At 37.4% G+C, this 20,334-nt stretch overlaps 2 protein-coding genes across 2 annotated transcripts in view; both read right to left on the bottom strand.

Annotated features, from left to right (window-relative positions):
• Positions 1 to 555, bottom strand: part of gas7a (growth arrest-specific 7a) — a 38,150-nt gene extending 37,595 nt beyond the window's left edge. The window contains exon 1 of the mRNA XM_077211674.1: positions 319 to 555. Within this exon, the coding sequence (XP_077067789.1) occupies positions 319 to 333 (15 nt within the window). The 5' untranslated portion in view covers positions 334 to 555. The remainder of the gene's footprint in view (positions 1 to 318) is intronic.
• On the bottom strand, positions 503 to 11,763 carry LOC143722363 (growth arrest-specific protein 7-like). The gene is made up of 5 exons (XM_077213776.1): positions 11,690 to 11,763; positions 9,510 to 9,630; positions 3,711 to 3,779; positions 858 to 943; positions 503 to 595 (listed from the first exon to the last, which is right to left on the bottom strand). The coding sequence occupies exons 1-5, from the start codon at positions 11,702 to 11,704 to the stop codon at positions 503 to 505; spliced, it is 384 nt and encodes a 127-aa protein (XP_077069891.1). The 5' UTR covers positions 11,705 to 11,763.
• Positions 11,764 to 20,334: the final 8,571 nt, after the last annotated feature.

Below are 20,334 nucleotides of genomic sequence, written 5' to 3'. Positions count from 1 at the left end.
TGTGTGTATGTGCCTTATTTCAAGCTGCAGACGCTGCATCACCATCCTTGTGTTAGCAGGTGTTAGAGACTCTGTGCTTAGCATGTGTATAACCAAACATCTCCCAGCATGCATCAAACTACACTGCCTCCCCTCTGTGCTTAACTGTACTAGCATAGTGCATGTGTGCATTATTTGCAGAGCATCTGTACCCCTATGTACACACTCCATCTTTCTAATAAAAAACAATGCCGGTACATGTCCAAAGATCCTGCATGCACAGCACTCCGTATAACGAGAAGCTAATGAACGTGCACAACAAACAACTTTCTGTCTTACCATCCTGCAGAACATGTCAGCGTAGGCCCGCAACCTGCGGTTCCGTTCCTCGCCGCTCACCCAGTCCAGGTCGATAACTGTTCCGCACCCCAGACTCTCCCAGTGTACCTCGTCCTCTCCGTCTAACCCTCCCCAACTCTGCTTAAAACCCAACACCTTCCCAATCCTGGCCTGAGATCAAAATCTAACAGCGTAAAAGGATCCAGAACTGGGCCGCCCATATGGCCCACTCTTTGCCGCTCCCGATTTGCTGATGGCATGAGCTGCCCTTGTCTGGCTGTTAGTAGATCACGTGGGATAGGGAGGGTTTTACTTGGCCTTGCTTCACCATTTTTAACTGTTACTGTCCCCAGATTGGCGCAGATGGCACCAGATCTACTGACTCATATATTTATGTCAGAATCCAAGCAGCAATGGAAGACCAAATCATTTGGTATTTGTAAACTGTTTGCGAGTTATTCTTGGAATGATTCCACAGAAGTTCAGATTTATTTTATGCTTTATTCATGAGCAGGTGATATCTCAAAATGGGATTGTACCTGGTTGCTTATGTTGGTCTTCCTTAGGGACACATCTGGATGTTCCAGCATATGACCAGAGGCTCCGAGAGACTGACGGCCATTTACTGCAACATAGAGGCAGAAAGTGAGTCTTCATTAACCTCGTAGGTTTCCCTCACATATGTTCAAAAGTTGGTGTGCAATAGTGATTAAATTTCAAGACTGATAACCAGATGGTTGCTTGTTTAATCTCAGAAAGAATCTCATGGGCCCTGGAGCCAATCACAAGGGGGATCTGTATGGTTCCTGTAAGAGAACTCTAAGTGAGGGGTTTGTTAACTTTTTTATGCTAGAACCCAACTAGAGAGGTATAAAAATGCAGTCACATTTAAAGTTGTTGTTTTTTTTGCCATATTTTAATTGTGCAAAATCCAGTCATTTGAAAAGAACAAATTATTGGTGTGAAAAGTGAAAGTGACACGTGATGGTCTAGTATGGTAACCCATACTTGGAATTTGACCTCTGCATTTAACCCATCCAAGTAAGTGCACACACATTAGGAGCAGAGTAGTGAGTAGTGAACACAGACACACTGCAAACGTGACACACTGCAAACGTGAGGGTGGGGTCCCCCATGCAGATTTCAGAACAGGTTCAATTTGGTTCACAGCGATGACCAACAGAAAGTTTCTTGATTTCAAAGTAACTTGGCTGTGTGAGCTGTCCTTCATAAGGCCCTGTTTACACCTGCTATTAAGATGCATTTTGGTCGATCGGATCACAAGTAGACGGCGCTAAATATAGGTGTAAATGGGGTCTAAAACTTTTTGAGCTTGTCCAGTCACGATCACTTTCAGAGGAAGTCGAAAATACATTAGACTGGATTGCTTTCCGATTGCAAATTCTCATGTGGTCGAAAGTGTTCGAACAGCCACAAAAGACATTCTCTGCCTCCTGACTTAATTAGTAAACATTATGGGAAGTGTGCTAGCCAGATGGGATTTAAACTTTGAGGGCTGAAGTCCCAAGTTTGGTTTGAAGACGAAAAATGTACCAAGCACAATGTCCTCTCACCATTCCTGATTTCTAATAAATTCTAAATGCGTCTATCAGAGCAGAAATGAAAGCTGCTGCTCTCTGTGTGTTTTTCCATCGTCTCTGGGCATGTACATATGTAAATCAACTTTCTAATAATTCTGAAGACATTGACTAGTTTGTTCAAGTGTGTTTGATTAGGGTTGGAGTTCTGTGGACCTCGGGGGCCAGAGGTGAGAACCCCTGTTTTAGACAGTAGTCTGTATTTTGGAATGGAGCTTGTTCTATGGTTTCATCAGCCTATGCGAGCAGTGACGTGTACACACTGACTTAATAAAACCCTTATTGACACTACACTGAAGCTAACATGCAAGATAATACATTATGTCCAAATGGTATTCATATCACTGAGTCTAGCCCCATGGCCCACAGATGGCTAACGTTCAGCTCTCGCAAAGGCAGAACAGCCTGTGTGTGCGTGTTCGGTGACTGTGTCCAGTGGTGAGTGATTATTATGATGGAGGCTGTGGCACAATGTTGTTCTTCTTTGAGCTGTCCCTCTCCCTCCCACAGGGCTGAAGAAACGCACACAGTCAGAGCATTAATGAGCCAGCCTTCCCTCATATAAGCACTGACATCCAGCATTTGATAAACAGACTACACTCTCCTGAAATACTGGGACATTCTTTATCTTACTGCTGTTCCCATGTCTCTGATTCTTAGCCTGTTATCTCAACATGTCCTCACCAACTCTGTCTACTCCCAACATTTTTGCCCACCATGTATTATTCTTTTTTTGTCTCTGTCCACAGCTCTGTCACATTCCCCTTCTATTTCTACCTCTGTCCACCATGACCTTTTCTAATATAATATTCGAATATTTCGCTGGCCCCCAAAATTAATATTTGTCCCACCAAAGCTTTATTTGATAATTTGATTTGATTTCTGAGATGACTGCTATGCTTGTAATTGTGGCATGGCACGCTTGTTGATGACTGCCGTAGAGCTGTAAGATCCCTTATTTCTTTTATCAAACTTTTAACTTCACATTATCTGTCTCTGTGTCAAATGCCCTTCCATTAAATAAACATTCCAGTGATCTTAAGTAGATTTTCTCTTTAAAATTAGTCATAAAACATAATAACTCCTAGCAACAGGTGCATAAGGGCTAGCTAGCATGTAGCATAGCGTCAAAACACAACAATTTATTACATTAATACTATGTTTGTTCCAAACTCACAATACAACATCAGTCGAGTGTTTGAAATAACTTCCTTCTGTGACCTGATGTAGCTTCTTATCACAGAATGAAGCAGAAAATATGTTATTTTGTTGCATTCTATAAAATAATAAAGGCTGTGCGAATTAGCATTGCATTAAACATAGTTTATTCTTATGAAATTGTGTGCTGTGAGTGTGGATGACCGTGTTCCTTTTCCTGGGTCCAGGAAAACCCCTGTTCTGTCCACCACGTTCTCTCCTTACACTTGTGTCCAGTGCAATTTAAAATTAAAATGTTTGCCTTTAACTGTTAATTGCCAAAGCAGGTAATGATAAAGTTATGAACCCATTTAGATAATCTTAAAATTATAAAATCTTGATTTATTGGTCTGAGTATGTCATCACATGATTTTGTAATAAATGAACTGTATTTTAGCAATAACATAATTGTGTTTGTCAACATTTAATTAGGATAATTCATTTGAATTATAGATAAGTCTTATCTAGGAGAAGTCTCTTGAATATAGGATGCAAACTGTAAAACGGTGGAAGCTGTAAACTCTAAATCTATAATAAAAGCTATTTTATTGAATTGAAAATCAATATTGTTTCCCAGCTCTTGAGGAAATATATTACCTGAGTGTCGGTGAGACCCAGTAGCTTTTGAGATGGTGGTGGATGTGCTTGGTCGTTCCCACGTTGTCTCTAACAAAAACACAGGCATTTTAATATTATTAACAGATACCCCAATCATATTGGCAGTGCTTACTAATTTTGATTGCTCTACATTAGGTTTAGGATGGTACACATAAATTGTCTTTCTGTCTTTGAGCTGCTATTTTACGGTTTTGAATTTAAATAAAGCTAAAGCTCTTCTTCAATCAAGACTATCCATCATAGTCGGCCCAAGTTGGGGGCAGTTACTGAATAACATTGCAAAAGCAATTTTTTTTTACACAGCCATGGCTGAAAATTGTTACCATATTTTTCTTACATAGTCGCCCCATGTTTCCTTTTTTTATGCCAAATCTTGCAAAACAGCATCCCTCATTCCAAGTACTCAGTCAAAAAACGATTTTCCCACACAAAAACATTCATATGCAAACATAATTTTCTAATCAGCCTCAGATAGGCCATCGAGGGCTGTACAGCAGTTGTTCTCTGTTTGTTTTGATAGGGTCATGATCCACAGAAAAAAGCATAACAAATTTTAAATGACCTTATATAATTGTACATAATCAGGATAACACCGATTTAAAAACTCCAAAAAGTGAAAATAAACTGCTGCCCATAAGTTTTCTTGTTGGTGTTAATGGCTGTGTCTCCAATCAAACGCTGTGATATTTTCCTGCAAATTTGTTTGGTATTATAACTAAAACTAATAACATTTTTGACCCAGTGTTTGTTCTATGTGTAAATCACATTTCCTATTCAGCCTATGTCATGTTAATAATTTTGTCTATTATTGGGCCTATGAAGTTGATGCCCATTGTATTGTTATTAAATGTTATTAAAGCAAAACTTTCCTTTTTTATATTTTCAATTAATTCTTTAGTGTGTAATGTTGCGGTTTGAGCATGAAAAAGGTCTGCAAAGTAACAAAGTCACTCCAGAGGTAGCTATATCAGTGTGCACTCCCTGAAACGCCTCCATTGTAGTCTTGCGCTTTCTTCCGGAAACGCACACTTCACAGTATTTAAAGGGACTATGTGTAGTTTTTTAGGTATTTTATTATCTAAAATCAATATTTTTATTCATAAATATGTCCTCAATGGTGTACAAATACCTCTGCCAATTATCTGACTTATCCTCGTAAACGAAGAATTTATTATCTTTATATACATGTGACGGGTTGGCCCACGGAGGCTTCCATGTAGTTCCGCCATCTTGAAAAACTATAATAGCAGAGAGGGACAAAAAGTACTAGGCCAACGCGTTGTTCGTTCAGAGCCAGCGTCACGTAACTGAAAGCAGCAGAAACGGAGGAGTAGAGCAGTGAGAGGCGCTTGTCACAGCCCCGGCAAGTTTAAAAGGCTGCATTGCACTGTTATTATTCATACTGTAACATTCGTTTGTTCGTCGTGTCAAGTTGCAGTTTGTTTGAAATAACAAACCTGTTCACCCGAAGGAAAACTCGTCGAAGTGCTATTAGAAGACATCCTGTCATAGCTTTTTGGTACATAACAGCTACCGTAGATGCAACACGCATTTGAAAAAGCGAGGTGCTGGAGAGCACAATTCGTTTGAATGCAAAATACAATTTCACCGCTAGATGGGAGAAATTCCTACACAATGTCCCTTTAAAAATTTGGCAATTAAATAATTCCCACACAAGTAGGGACGCACAATATTGGATTTAAAAAAAAAAAAAATCTATTCTGGTTTCAGTCATCAACACATGAAGTGCAGGTGGCATGACTTCAGTTGATGAGGTCTTTGGCTTCAAATAAAAATTCTACAATTATTTTAGTTTCTTGGATTAAAGTTATTTTCATCATCCATCTGATAAAATTTTATTACAGATAAAAAAAAATGAAATATAAAAGTATTTAATGTACAAGTCATGCTTGTCATTTAAGACATCACAGCTTTGTTTATTCATAAACTGAAGTAACATCAAGTTGTCTGAGTATTCTACTTTTCATTTTATTAAAATGACAACAGCACCCCCACTAAATAAATATAACATTCTACCGGCCAGGCACTAGGACCTGGAGGAGGCTTCTGCTGTTATGGAGGCTGCTTCACGAACTACAGAGTGACTGTTAATGGCGAGTATCGCACAAGGGACGCGTCCTTCTGTATTGGCATTCATAAATTTGCTAAATAAAGGGGATGAGGCCTAGGCCTAACTGGTGGTTATGTTGACCAATCACAACACACTGATCCAGTCGACCAATCAGAACACACTGTACTTTTCAAAAGGAGGGAATTTATAGAGACATGAACTAAACAGAGCATTACTGACAGCCTGGGGAAAGATGTGCTGCAACAATGTAAAATATCTAAAAAATAATGTTTTTTTATTATTTCAAGCATGAATAATGTTTGTTTATTATTTCAAGCATGAAATCCTATACTAGTAGACCCCAAAACAAGACTTTGAAAAAGGGCATAATTTGAATTTGCCCCTTTTGAATTATTTCCAATATAAATATGGCTCCTGAATGTAAACCAGCTGAGAACCACTGATATATTAACAGTTCTGACAAGCTCCCATGGAAACACAATTCGATGGCCAAAAGATAACATACATGTTAAAATTAGCGCAGGTCTAATTTAGTTGATCAAATAAGAACCAGTCCTTAATAGACTACAGCATTTTTTCAGCAAATAGAAACAAAGCATAAGCATAGAGAGAAAGTATTTACAGTGGAAGAACAGCAGCACATGGTTGCGGCGCTGTACAAACAGATCGCCTCTGGACAGTTCTGCCAGTGTTTACAGGGCAGTCATAGTTTAGTGCCAGACTGTTAGAGAATCATGCTGGGTGCCAGCTCAGAATGAACAGAAATACACAGCGCATGTTTACAAAAGACCATTGAACAGCATGGCTGTATTAAAGTGAAGTTTAACCTTCACAACATCCAGTGACCTGAGCAAAAACAACATCAGGATCAAATCCCAAACGAAAGGGCCAGTCGCACCAAGGTGTCAAGGTCCGGCTGGATATTTTTGTAACTACCACATTACAGGGCCGATATAGATTGGAAAATATTCGCTGAACATGCCATTATACAGTAGTTTGTGCGTCTTTCTATCCATCTGGGGCCGTATTCACAAAGAATTTTATTTTACCACTAGGAGTACTCCTAAATCCCTTTAAAATATTTTAGCTAGGAGTTTTCTCTTAAAAGTTATTCACAACGCCTTTCAGACCTACTCTTAGTAAGGAAAAATGACAACTCCTAAACTAAGAGTGAGTCTTCGTTGCTATGGATGACGTCAATTCTCATGCACGAGTTTCCTCGCAATGATCACGGTGATTGGTTGTTAGATGACAGTGCCATCATGCGGAACATAACACAGACGCAACAAATCATGGAATTACGACATCTAAATATGTCTGTGTCCTACACAAAATAATAATAGTAATGTCATCGAAATGCATATATAATGACATGTTTGTGCAGGCCCCAGTGAAGTGTAATTCTAAAAAGGCAGAAAGAGAGAGAAAAGTGGTGAATTCAATTAAATTAAATTAAGGTAGCCTAATACCCTAATGAAACCGCCACGGCGCCACTTGCCTAATAATGAAAAACGACACTTGCATTAACACTTGCTTGGTTAATTGACATCCTATTAGTATAGAAGCTTGTTTCCGCCACTGAATAAAAATAAATTAAAATAATTGCGACTTTTTATCTCACAATTGCGAGATATGAAGTCAGAATTGTGAGAAATAAAGTCGCAGTTGTGAGATAAAAAGTCGCAATTAGCTTTTTTATTTTTCATTCTGTGGCGGAAACAAGCTTCCATAGCCTAAATAGACTACTTAAAGCAAGTAAATGCTGCTCCTATTGAAGTTGCCCAGTTGGTGCTGAAAAAAAATAAATAAATAAAAATAAAAGGGAAATTCGACACTGAGATATCAAGTAAAACTAAGCGTGAGACATAGGAGAAGATTTGTTTGCAGATCAATGCAGCATTCCCGCTTGTGTCGCAGACGACTGCGAGGCGGTGATATGCGCTACAATCCTTTGTGAATAGGTCTTAGTGAGTTAGGAGTCCTCTCGACTTCTTTTAAGCTGTCCCAGACTTAGGTGCTACTTTTAGGGCTAAAATGCTTCGTGAATTACTTTTAGTGAAAAAAATTAGGAGTCCTAAAGTTAGGAGTGACACGCCCATTATGTTTAGGAGTTGCTACTAAATTCGCAAGTTATGAGCTAGTTTTAGCCTTAAAATTCTTTGTGAATACGGCCCCTGGTCTTTATCCTGCATTATACCAAAATGTCATTTAGCTTCTGAACTTATAAATTGCTGATAGTTACCATGACTAAACCGCAATGAATTCAAAATTCACTTCAATTATGCTTTAGTGGAAAACAAGAGGTCATTGCAGCTTTATACGTCACATGCAGCGGGGCTTATCAGAGAAGAGGAAGAAGAAAGACGAAAACAGTATGTGAGAAGGGACATGAGACTATCACATTAATCCAGATCAGCTTGATTTGTCCCTCTTCAGATGAATAGGCTATAAAGATGATGGAGAATGCTAATGAAGTTAATAATAATAATAAAAGGAAGTTTTCCAGCCTGTGGCGCCGTACGAGGAAGAACTGGATTCTATGATCACACAACAACATTCTGAGATACCTTATCAACGTTTCGCATTTTTATCAGGCAACGCACACATGTAAAAAGAAGCCTGAGGGTATGTGAATGAATCACTGTGGCTGGTACCACAGCAGCAGTGAAAAGACCAATAAATGAGATAAATTTGGAAAGGGCAATGAAATTAGCTCTGAGCTTTTTTACTTTTATATACAGTATGAACATTCATGTCACGTGCACATGTGTCAGGAATGCTGGTCTTTATAAAAACCACTGCATTTGTTTTAGACTAACTGAAATTGAGATATTATATAGGATGCCATCACGGTATCATGCCACAAACCCTGACTGGGATTCTCAAAGCACAGAACATTAGTAGCACATGTACATAGTGTTTTTATCTCTATGGCACATTGCCCAAAAGCATAATTTTTCCCTAAAGCATCAGTTTATCAGCAACATAAAAGATATGCTGGCAAAAGTTGAAGTGTTATCAGGAAAACCTGTACTTTTATTGTAAGGAATGCTGCTGCATGTTCAAAGCATTATAGACAATCCAAAATCAATAATCCAATTCAGAAAAATAAATAAATAAAAGCATTCAACTTGCTATTTCATAATAGAACATTTCAAAAAGAAATGTTCCCGTGTTTTGGCCATAAATGCCTTCCTCCAAAAAAACAAAAAAACAAAACCAAGAAAAAGCTTCTCACACAAGAGAGAGCCTTTTTCTTGTGAGAACCTTTTTCTTGAGATATTATTTGTACTGTCTTTTTGAAATGTTATGTTATGAGCCATTTGAATATAGGCTTTTTTAATGTTTTTCGTTGTTTTTTCTCTACAAAAGAGCACATTTGAATGAATAAATCACAGAACTCCTTTGTTTTTGTTTGTCTCTTAAAACAGTAAAAGAGATTCAGCGAGCCTATTCCAAGGGACCAGAAAAAAGCTTTGGCAGCTTATTATGTTTATACATTTGCACAGTAGATGTATCTGAATCTGACTGCTAGCTTGAACACTCACTGTCAGTAATACTAAAAATATTTTGAGTAAAAAAAAAAAAAAAAATGGCAGCTTCCATAAAAATATTGCTCAAACTCTTGACAGTCAAAACAAGCTTACTGACATAAACAAAGACACCGAGGACATCAGTAATAATACCTTTAGTGCTTGGGTTGACATAGTATTTCCGTCCCTCAGGTGATCTGTAGCTTTTCCAACCCACAGGAAGAGACACATTCTCGATTTCCTCTGTTGGCATACAGCAGACTACTGACTTCTGCTACAGAAACAAGCAGCAGTAAGATGCATAGATATAAATAAACAGATGTAAATAAATACATTTATAATAAAGCTTGACATATGCTCACATAACCTTTCTGAGCGCATTCACCCGAAGAGCGTGCACAACAAAAGCCGCACAGCGCAATGCTACGTGAATAGTGAACTAAGTTCTCTTTTGCGTCTTATTGCGCTTAAAGGACAATTCCGGACAAAAATGAACCTAGGGCTAAATAACACATGGGTACCGTGTCGACCGTTCTTTGGGATGCGTTTTCATGATGATCGTATGTACCCAGTTTTAACGTTAGTTTTAGTTTAACCACAGATTAGCCCCATCTCCTCTTCCTTTGCCTGATCTGACCTTACAGACATATTACTGGGAGATACTTTTTTGGCCATATAAATATCAGAATCTGAAAAACAAAATGTTTGCTCAGTTTGAGCCTCTGGATAAAACTGAATTAAATTGCAATTTTTGGCTCAGTTTTGGGCATCTGAATAAAACTGAATTTTAAAAAAATAAGTGTTTTTCCTCTTCAAATATGAGCTCCATATTCAAAATGTATCATCCTAACCATAAACGCCTGATGTATTAAATGATACTCACCAAAAAACACTTGCACATATTTTGTTTTAGATTGTCTAAAATTTAAATTAAAATTAACTGTTCCATTTAAAATTAACTGTTCGATAAACTGTTGTTGTTGTTTTTTTAAATAAATTTTTCTGACTATATTCATTCATTGTCTGGATTTACAGTGATAATTAAATGTATACCTTTGAAAAAAATTATAAAATGTTTAATGATACATTTTAAAATATTATATTAATAATAGGTCTCTACTGAAGAAGCAGCCATATGTTTAAGCCACCAACCGTGTTACTTGCATATAAATATGACCATATGGAACTGTTCAGGAAAGCTACTTGAAAACAAAATTAATTGATCAATTTTATTTTCAATTTAACAGGGTTTCGAAAAAGAATGAACACTGGCCATCTCAGCACAGAGCAACTCATAGAATAAAGCAAAAAGATATTAAGGGCCAATAATTGAATAGCACAGGCGATCGTGCATTTTACAGCAGCAGTCAGTGAGGACCACAGTGGTCTGATCCCTCTTTTGATGCATGACATAACAGAGATTCCACACCCACTCCGTCCACCCCCACTTCTCTCTGTCTGAACCTCTCTACCTACATCTGTCCCTTTATCTATCTGCCTCATCTACTAAATCTGTGCAGGAACCACGGAAAATGGAGGTTTTTCTCCATGAAGCAGCTTTTGTTCCATGCCACAAGCAGTCATTTCAGTGAAACCCTGGAAAAAGGGAAGTATCCGTCAGCAAAAGCAACTGAAAAGCAGAATTTTAAAAGTTGACAATTTAATTACAAACTTTTTTCAGGATATCAGATTAGGAAATTATTTTAGAGAAAGGGGTTTTCAAATCTTTTGATGAAAACGTTCAAAAGATATTTTGATGCATAAAATATCTCATGTATACAGTGTAGTGTTGTTTTCTATGGAGTTTTTAAGGAATTAATTATTTTATCATATTGAAATTACCTTTTCAACTTTGTAATTGAACATTATCTCAATGATGGATCAGTAACGGTTCCTGATTCAGTTTATAGCCTCCAGAGCGACACGTCAATAATAAAAGGGAAAGCACGCACTTTATTACAGTTCGTTTTATGGATATAAAGTTTACCAGTTTATTAAGTACCCCACTGAAAAGGCATAAAGTCTGTATATATTTGTTTTCTCTCAGTGTTTTTGTGCAATTCTCTGTGTATGTTGATGATAATGCAGGGGTGAGAGAGAGAGAGTTTACGCATAAGAATTTAATGCGCACTTGTACTGTGTATTGTACTGTATATTCAGCTCTTATGGTGATTTTGTGAAAACGGATGCTTCATCTTTTGTGTGATGTACAATAAAAAACTCATCAGTAAAGTTTTGGCCATCTTTCAGATGGGGTATGCTACAACAGGCTTAAACTAATAGTGGATAAAAGGAAGATGACTGCATACGTTATGAATGTAATTAAACTATACCTGTTCTAACTCCATGCAGCATATATTCTCTGGCTCTGTTGTCCGATTCTGATTCGAACTGAACTGTACTGACCTTTTCAGTGTGTGAGATTGTCGTGTTTTGTTGCCACCGGAGCATGAGCTCTTAAAGCTCTGCCCTCTTCATGAAAGGGGCAGCAGCTCATTTGCATTTATAAGGGGACACACAAAAACGGAGCGTTTTTGCTCACCCTCCAAAAATTGTTACATACAAAAAAAAAAAATAATGATCTGTGGGCTATTTTGAACTAAACCTCACTTCCACACTCTGGGGACATCAAAGACTTATTTTACAGCTTGTAAGAAGGGGCATAATAGGTCCGCTTTAATATGAATTTGGTTAATAGATATCTATTAGTTATAGTAATTTTACAAACTCTGCTAATACAGCAAACTCTTAAAGAATTATTTGAAAAATATTTACTTAGTTTTTTTTTACACTGACAGTGTATCAGACATACACTTTTTTACCTGTTCAAAACTAGCACTGAGATATAAATTCACATTTTTGTAAAAATCGCAACAAAATCATATGATTTCTGACCAGTCAAGAAAACAGAACGAGATAGTATTATTCAATTTGGTGAATGTGAAAAAAAAAGCAATGTAAAAATGTAATGTGACTGTAAAAGAAATAAAAATAAAAACGTCTATTTTACAGTATTTTCTCCCATTTTAAGTTGATGCACAATAATACTCCAAAATCGCCACAAAAATTTGCTGATTATGTTTTGATGTGATTATCCTATGATTATTTTATGCGTGTACTACTTATAAAGTTCAGTTTTACAAGGGACGGCCCATTCCGAAACCATCAAATAGTGCAAACACATCCTAAATTTAGACTCAACATTATTGTGATTTTCAGTGATCAACAGGCACTAAGCCAAGCATATTATTTTAGCAGAAATCATAATTTGATATTGCCTCTGACTCCAGCTCTACTATTAGAATCCATAGAAACTAACTGGCCACATACAGTATCAATGACATTTAAATGAAACTGATTAAAAAAAAGATTAACTCAATTCATAAGCTGAGCTGTATTCATTAGGGGCTACTAACATAACCCTCTCACAAATGTACAGGGAATTTGCTTTGGCCCAAATCCTAACAGAAGAGCCCTACTAGAGAAAGTCAAAGAACATTGCTATAAACAAACCAGACTTCATTTGACGTGGGCTTTTTCTGTTCTCCTTCAAGACAAGAGGAGGATATAAAGAGACAAGGGGGAAGGTCAACAGCATGGGCTTGAGAATAATCTCAGATATGCAATGGCAAGGTCTGAAATTTGATACAATTATTGTTTTTTGACAGCACTTCATTAAGGAATATGAAGAAATGACTGAAATAGGTGAACACAGGCTTAAAGGGAGACACAAAGGAAATCATTCACATTTATTTGCACATTCTATTTGTGTTGTTTTAGCAACCAATTAACTTAAGGAATTATTTAAACCACTAAAGGCACAAACATGGGCAAAATATCAGTGCTGAACACAATTTTAATTATGAAATTCCTATCTTGCGGATTGGTTGAGAGTGAGGTTACAATGGATGCAGCAGACCACAATCTGACCTACTTTACTGGGGATGTACAGTATGACCCTTTAGTATCATTTAAACTGAAAATATTGGTTCTTTATTGGTATCTATGATTCCATGAAGAACCTTTAACGTCCATAGACACTGTCCATTGCACAAAGGTTCTCTAGATCTTTAAAATGTCTAGATCTTTAAAAAAAGAGGCCCTTTCAAGAACTGTTCACTGAAAGGTTATTTGAGAAACCAAAAATGGTACTTCTATGGCATTGCTGTGAAACCCCCCTTAGAAACCTTTATTTTTAAGAGTGTAAAAAAAAAAGAACAATAATAAGCTATAACAAGATGCATTAACCAAAAAGGATGCTATTGCAATATTTACAATTTGCTCGCTGAAGTATCAAGAGGCAGCTTGTTGCTGAAGAACTTTACTATGGCTGGATTTACGTATCACCTGTGTAGGGTATGGACCAATCAGACACACACTAATTATTCATTACTGCATTAATCATAGACTAACTGATCTATAAATGAACATGCATAAAACTGTGAAAGAAACAGTGTAAATGATTTACTGTCTCGTGTACTATTAGGTATATATTATGGTATGTATCCTGGTATACAACCAACTAACGATCAATGTAACCTCACCTGTATCATGCCTCCTACCTAATTAATCCTCATTTAATGACTCACACTTTGATGTACATCACCTTCTTCTAGAATGCAGTGTGGATGTGTTATAGCTATCTGAGCATTAATGAAGGTATAACCACGCTAGGGACAAAGACCCGTAAATCAACTAAGAGCCACTTTCCCTCTCAGACATGTCACCTTTCTGATAGTTCGAGTTCAACCCCTAGGGGAGGATCTTTTCCAGGCTTTTCCAGGAAGATACCATCCTCGCCAATTTGTTATTTTTCACATAGTATCAGCAAAGAACATGTGGATGCAGCATTGCTTACTTTTCACTCACTTTATTCTCTACGTTCTTCCCCCCTTACTGTCTCATAAAGCTCCCCCTAAACAAAATCGTTTTTTTAGAACACTTAAACACAACAAGCATTTGCGTGTGAAAAAAAAAAAAACATAACCTTTTTGTGTGTGTGTAAAGTTACTGTATGTGGCGAGCAGGACGAGGCCGAGGGCCGTGAGAGATACGAGACCGGTGCAATGCACAGGTGTCATTAATTAGTAATTAGCCTGCTTTTAAAGGGAATGCGAGATGACGCTCTGATTGGTTTATTTCACGTTACGCCCAAACCTCATCTATGAGTAATGTAGCTACTTCAGACCAACCCATTTTAGATTTGCGTCGGGCACAATAATCATTTATCCCGCCGGTATAATAGCAACAGCGCCCGAGATCCATCCAGAGTTACATGTGTTTTGCGTTTGATACTTGCGTTTCAGATCGTTAAAAAAGGGCCCTACATGTTTTAATAGCTTAATTAATGTAAGTGCTTTTATAAAATGCTGAGCTTCATGTTTTATGTTTTAAGTTTTAAGTGCCTTTAAATGCATTTAAGTGTGGAAATCAACATTATGCTACAAATTCCATTGATTGAGTCTAAATCAGGATATTACTTTAAGTAACATACAGAGGCATAAACTCTTTAAAAACATAAAGCTCTTACCATAATATTTCAATCGAGCCTTTCCCAGCGATGTGAAAAAGTAGTTCAACTTTAAGTACAAACGGCCCTGTGCACATCCAAGAGCCGTCCAAGTGTTTTAAGAGAGGCAGCCAAACTTCTCACACATGGAACTTCTCACTCCTTCATGCATCAAATGGCCTATGGTCAGAGCTAAAGACACAGAAAGAATGAACTAGCCTGAATATCACTTAGCACTATTTTTCTCTTTTCAAGTTTCACAAAAAAGGGGTCAGACCAAAAATGTCTTGCTCTGGTTTATGGGCTGGAGTGATTTCTGAAAGCCTTTGTTTGGGAGTTCCAGATGTAGGAGAACTAAGAGAGTCTAGTGCCATAATCTGGCTGTTCTCTGAGGGCTGAGCAGCAGCACAATGTCTGACACTGTTTGGATGGGCCGAAGGCACTCTCTTAAGCAACAAGGACTGTTTTGTGCTGTCAAACTCTCCTTTTCTACTAAATCAAATTGAGCCTTGTGTGCGGCGCCTGCTGCCCATGCAGTCCCTGACTTCCTCTTTAAAGACACTCTCAAACAGAGCTAGAAGTGCTCTACTGTTCTTGCCACTGACAAGACGGACCACTAAAAGGGAAGGAAGGGCGGAAGACAGAAGACAAAATGCTGTCTTGAGACTGCAGCCTAAATGGGGCATTTTGAAGGAAAGTTTCCCTGCACAAACTCAAGTCCACTAACTGGCAGGGAATCTGACACATCCTTGCATGAAGTCTAGAGGAAATGAATACGACAACTATCTTTGTAATTGGGTGACCAGAGACCACCAACTCAAACTTTCTCATGGTTTATTCTTGAAATAACATGTAAAATGGCTGCCCTCAACCTCTGAATCAGTCAATAGTGAGCCTAGAAGGGTAGTCACAACAGCATCACCAGTCATTTCATGTAATTATAATAAAATGATTTAGTTTAGACAACGAAACATTTATTTTAATATTTAAATGTATTGATGCTGTGGAATCATTTTCTTTTGATATATGCCTCCTCATTTGTAGTTGGAACAATGATGCGAACACGAGTTCCATCAATGGCCCAACAACTCCAGGGAAGCTTGCAATCCTCATAAAATCTGCTTGCTTTTGCTGCATTGCTTAAAGATCAGTTGGAAAGTCAAAGAACTGCCATACATTAGAGGAAAATTTACATATTCTCCCTTTATACAGACATTAATAAAAATGTGTTCAAGATTTTGTTAGCATATTGCATACATTGTGAGCTCAAATCATCACTGGTGCATTTGTTCAGTCGCCAAAAATTTAATTTTTACACTGTTAAAAATAAAGACTCCAAAAGAATGTTTTAGTGATGCCATAGAAGGACCATTTTGGGTTTTAAAAAAAAGAACCTTTCAGTGTACAGTTCTTAAAAGAAACATTTTTTTATTAAAGTGAAAAAAGCAATATACTGTATATGACTTTTTACTGTGAGATGCTGTAGTTACTATATCGACCAGTAGGGGCTTGCTGGGCCAAAGTAACCAGCCATACCTGGACCCCCCTTCAGGGCCGGATTAACCATTAGGGCAACCGGGCACTTGCCCAGGGGCGCACGACATCTAAGGGGCCCTGGGCACCAGGGGCGGAGTGGCAATCGGGAGAGTCGGGAGTTTCCCCGGTGGGCCGGTAGTGTTTCGAGGCCGCGAGGGCCAGTCTGATAAAATGTATCCATTGCAAGTTCGCCATGCGCACTTGTGGACCAAGCGAGGGGAAGAAAACAAATATTTTGGATAACGGAGCGTATATTTGCACTGAGTGCCTGTCTTTTTAGCAAAAAGACGCCCTTCACGGAATAGCTACAGTGGCGCAAGTCGTAGCGCGTGAAGTTCTAGAAAGGAGCTTTTGATGCGCTCGACCCGAGTTCGAATCTGCCTTTTGCCGAACTCTCTCTTCTCCCTTTTCCCAATACATATGAGATGTAAAATGTATAACCTTACCTAACATATAACTAGCGTTATATTTTGCCAACGAACTAAAATCGAAACCATGATATGGCTTTGTGCCTTTATAAAACAGCACAAGACTTTAAGAATAGTCATCCTGTTTGTGCTGCGTGATTTAAAGAAAAGTGCGCTCTTTGCTCACACGATCAGCATGGTTATCTGGTGTTTTCTCCTAAATAAAAGCTCAAGGGTTTATTTCTTGCAAGTGAAGAAATTAGGACAAAAGTATTTTAATTTTTCGGTATTATAATGTAATTAGGGCTGCAACAACTAATCGATAAAATCGATTCTAATCGATTATGAAAATCGTTGTCAACGAATGTCATTATCGATTAGTTGGTCTGCTTACGTCACGGGGAGCGTTTACTGGTACGCACACACACGCAAGGTCTCTCTCCCTCAGGCGCTCTGCCGAGCGCGCGCGCTACACGGTTTGGAGCAGTCTCTTCTGTCTCGCATGCGCTCTCTTGCTTGCGCGCTCTAGATTTCGGGAGTTTGAACTAATTCGCGGGCATCAGGGAGCCGCAATCAATATGCGGGAGACTCCCGGGACTTCCGGGATGTCTGTATTTTGTCTCGAGCATCAGGTTGTGCAATCAGTTCGCTCGCAACGTAAGTGATGGATTAAAATAGCGCTACCGCAGAAATAGGTTAAATTAAAACGGTGTTTACAAAGTGAAGCATTAAATACAAAGGCAGTTAATAACAGCAGCAGTAAAATATTGTTTTTTAGTCACTGTACTCAGTGGTTTTCAGCGAATGCTTGTGCACTAATGCATAATTTCTCCTGTCCTTTACTCAAGCCTGTTAGCTTGCTGGGTAACGTTACCTCCATTCCGTTCTCTTTTTATAGCATTTGTCTACTAAGTTTTAATTGTTTTTCAAACGCGATCTACTGCGGCTCTACATTCACACAATTGTTTTCAGTCTTTCTATATTTATTTAATCAATTTATCCTTATATTATATTCTTTTATATATTATATATATAATATATATTATATTCTTTATCCTTATATTCCTTATGTATAATTAATTTTAAATAAAAATTAAATGAATTATATATTTTAGATGTTTTTAGTTTGTTTTTAGTTCAGATATTCACATCTGAACAACATGTCTGTGTAAATTTGTTTTAACAAAAATTGTGTTAAAACATAATATGTTGGATATCATTTTTTTAACAATAATCATGTTTGTCAACTTGCCATCAGCAATTATCATTAAAAACAATGCAAATATTGATATTAGTAAAACTCAATGTGTGGCTTTTGCACTTTTTAAAGTACACTTTTACACATAAATACCCTGATTTACGGTTTTATTTAGTTATAATAAAAAAAAATCTAATTTAATTTCTATCCGATTAATCGAAAAAATAATCGTCCGATTAATCGATTATCAAAATAATCGTTAGTTGCAGCCCTAAATGTAATGTAGACTAAAATATACTTTTATATTTAATAAATAAAGATTATTAAATATTAAATAAATATTATATAAATCATTACATTATTATAATAATTGTTTGGCATCCTAAAACACCATTGATAATGTAATGTAGACTGAGACTCTCATAACTAAAATGTTTGAGCCCTCTTTATTTTCCTGGTACAAATCAATGCTATTTCTTTGTTCAACGAGCAATTCATGGGTTGAAGCTCTTAATTTTGATCTCTCAAAGAGCAGGAGATTGATGCATTTAACCTTAAAATGTACAACATTTTCTTACGGGGGGGGGGGGGGGGGGCATGCCCCCGAACCCCCCTAGAGGCACAGAGGTCCACCCAACATAGTTTTACAAATTCCTATGGGAAAGAACGACCATTTATGAACTTTACCCCAGCATAGTACAACAAGGTTCCTTTTAAGTCAGTAAAACTGTAAATGCCATATTAAAATGTCCTTGGACAAAATATACATTTGGCCTGCCTAAGGGGGGGCCTACAAGACATTGTGCCCAGGGGCCTCTGAACTCTTAATCTGGCCCTGCCCCCCTTGGTGTGCTCACAAACAAACAGGACTGCATTCACATTAATTCCTGGTCTGAATGGAGATTAACAAAATAATATTTGGTGCATGACACATCAGCAACTCCTCTTTAGTTAAACAAACCTATATGTCGGGAGAAAACACCCACTGATTGTGTGGGCTCTGCACTGTACACCACATCATTAGAACTAAAAGCAGTGTCAACAAACACTGTACAAATCACACACACATGCAGAAAGCAGTGCCCTTATAATAGAAGGACTCTCTAGGGTCTTAACAGCAGCTGTGCTTTATGAAGATACGTACTTGCAGTTTATAAGGTGCTAGAAGAAGCTTTAGTGCAGTAATCAAATAAATATTTAACACAAACAGTTCAAAATGGAAACCTGGGGCCATATGTATAAAGCTGCTCAGAGTAAAATTTTAATCGTAAGTGTGTCAAAATTCTAAGAATGATATAGACTTAAGTATAAGTGTGATTCGTTAAGATTTCTATAGGATGTTCTTCAGTCATTTTTGACCGAAAATTTTTCCTTTTTAAAAAAAAAATATTTTTATCGGAATGGTGTGAAACTTGGTTTTGGCATTTGTTATGTGAACACACACACAAAATAGAAATGATTCGAGCAGGGTAAGTGGTCCTGAAAAAAATAGTCACACTTGTACTGCTCGCGGTCAAAAATGACCGCATTGGAAATGAATGGGAGAAGAATTTCATCTAGTGAAACTTTTGGTTCTGTAGCAAAACAAAATCTTACTGAAAGATCATTTTATGAGATATCAAGCTCAAATTTGAAACACAACTTGTTTAGATTTATTGATTATTAATTTTATTAATTATTAGCATTGATTTTCTTGCCGTTTTAGAGTAAAACATGATTTTGAAAATATATATTTCATATAAAAATGGAAAATAGTATTTTTGCACATTTTTCATAACAATAAACGTAAAATTCTGTAACTTTTTTTAAAGGGATAGTTCACTTTGAAATTAATTTTTGATATGTTTTAGCTTACCTCAAGGGCATCCAAGATGCCCTTGCAATGAGTGACGTACACGCACGTGAGATTACTTCCGGGGCTTTCCGGCGCTTGCGCAGACAGAAGCGCCCGCGCCCTCAGAGTACTTGGACGTGACTGTGATTACAAGAGGTGAAAACGATATAAATACTGTTCGTTTTCTCACACAAACCGCTCGTTTCGTGTCTTAGGCCATCAATGTGTACTTACATTTACGAGTTATTAAATCATGTTTAATTTGGACTTCTCTGTGCATGCTCTTTGAGGTGGACCCCATATACCTGCATTATATGACTGACAGACAAGAACGGTTTGACCTAAAAATATCAAAATTGAAAATACTGTGGAAACAAAGACACCTACATCTTGGATGCCCTTGAGGTAAGCTAAAACATATCAAAAATTAATTTCAAAGTGAACTATCCCTTTAAGTTCACTTTTTAAAACTTTTTTCGCTTCAGTAAGAATCT

Source organism: Siphateles boraxobius, unplaced genomic scaffold (assembly GCF_051911475.1).
Source record: "Siphateles boraxobius isolate OS27281-9 unplaced genomic scaffold, OSU_SipBor_1 66, whole genome shotgun sequence".
NCBI lineage: Eukaryota > Metazoa > Chordata > Actinopteri > Cypriniformes > Leuciscidae > Siphateles > Siphateles boraxobius.
The sequence above is the reverse complement of the archived record's forward strand: the minus strand, read 5'-3'. Positions and strand labels throughout refer to the sequence as shown.

Bases quoted from the DNA above. Each gene is read 5' to 3' on its own strand.
- LOC143722363 (XM_077213776.1), bottom strand. The intron at 3,780-9,509 runs GTATTATTACTG...TGTTTTTGTTAG, and splicing joins TGTCAACCCAAGCACTAAAG to AGACAACGTGGGAACGACCA. The intron at 944-3,710 runs GTAATATATTTC...TCTATGTTGCAG, and splicing joins TGGGTCTCACCGACACTCAG to TAAATGGCCGTCAGTCTCTC.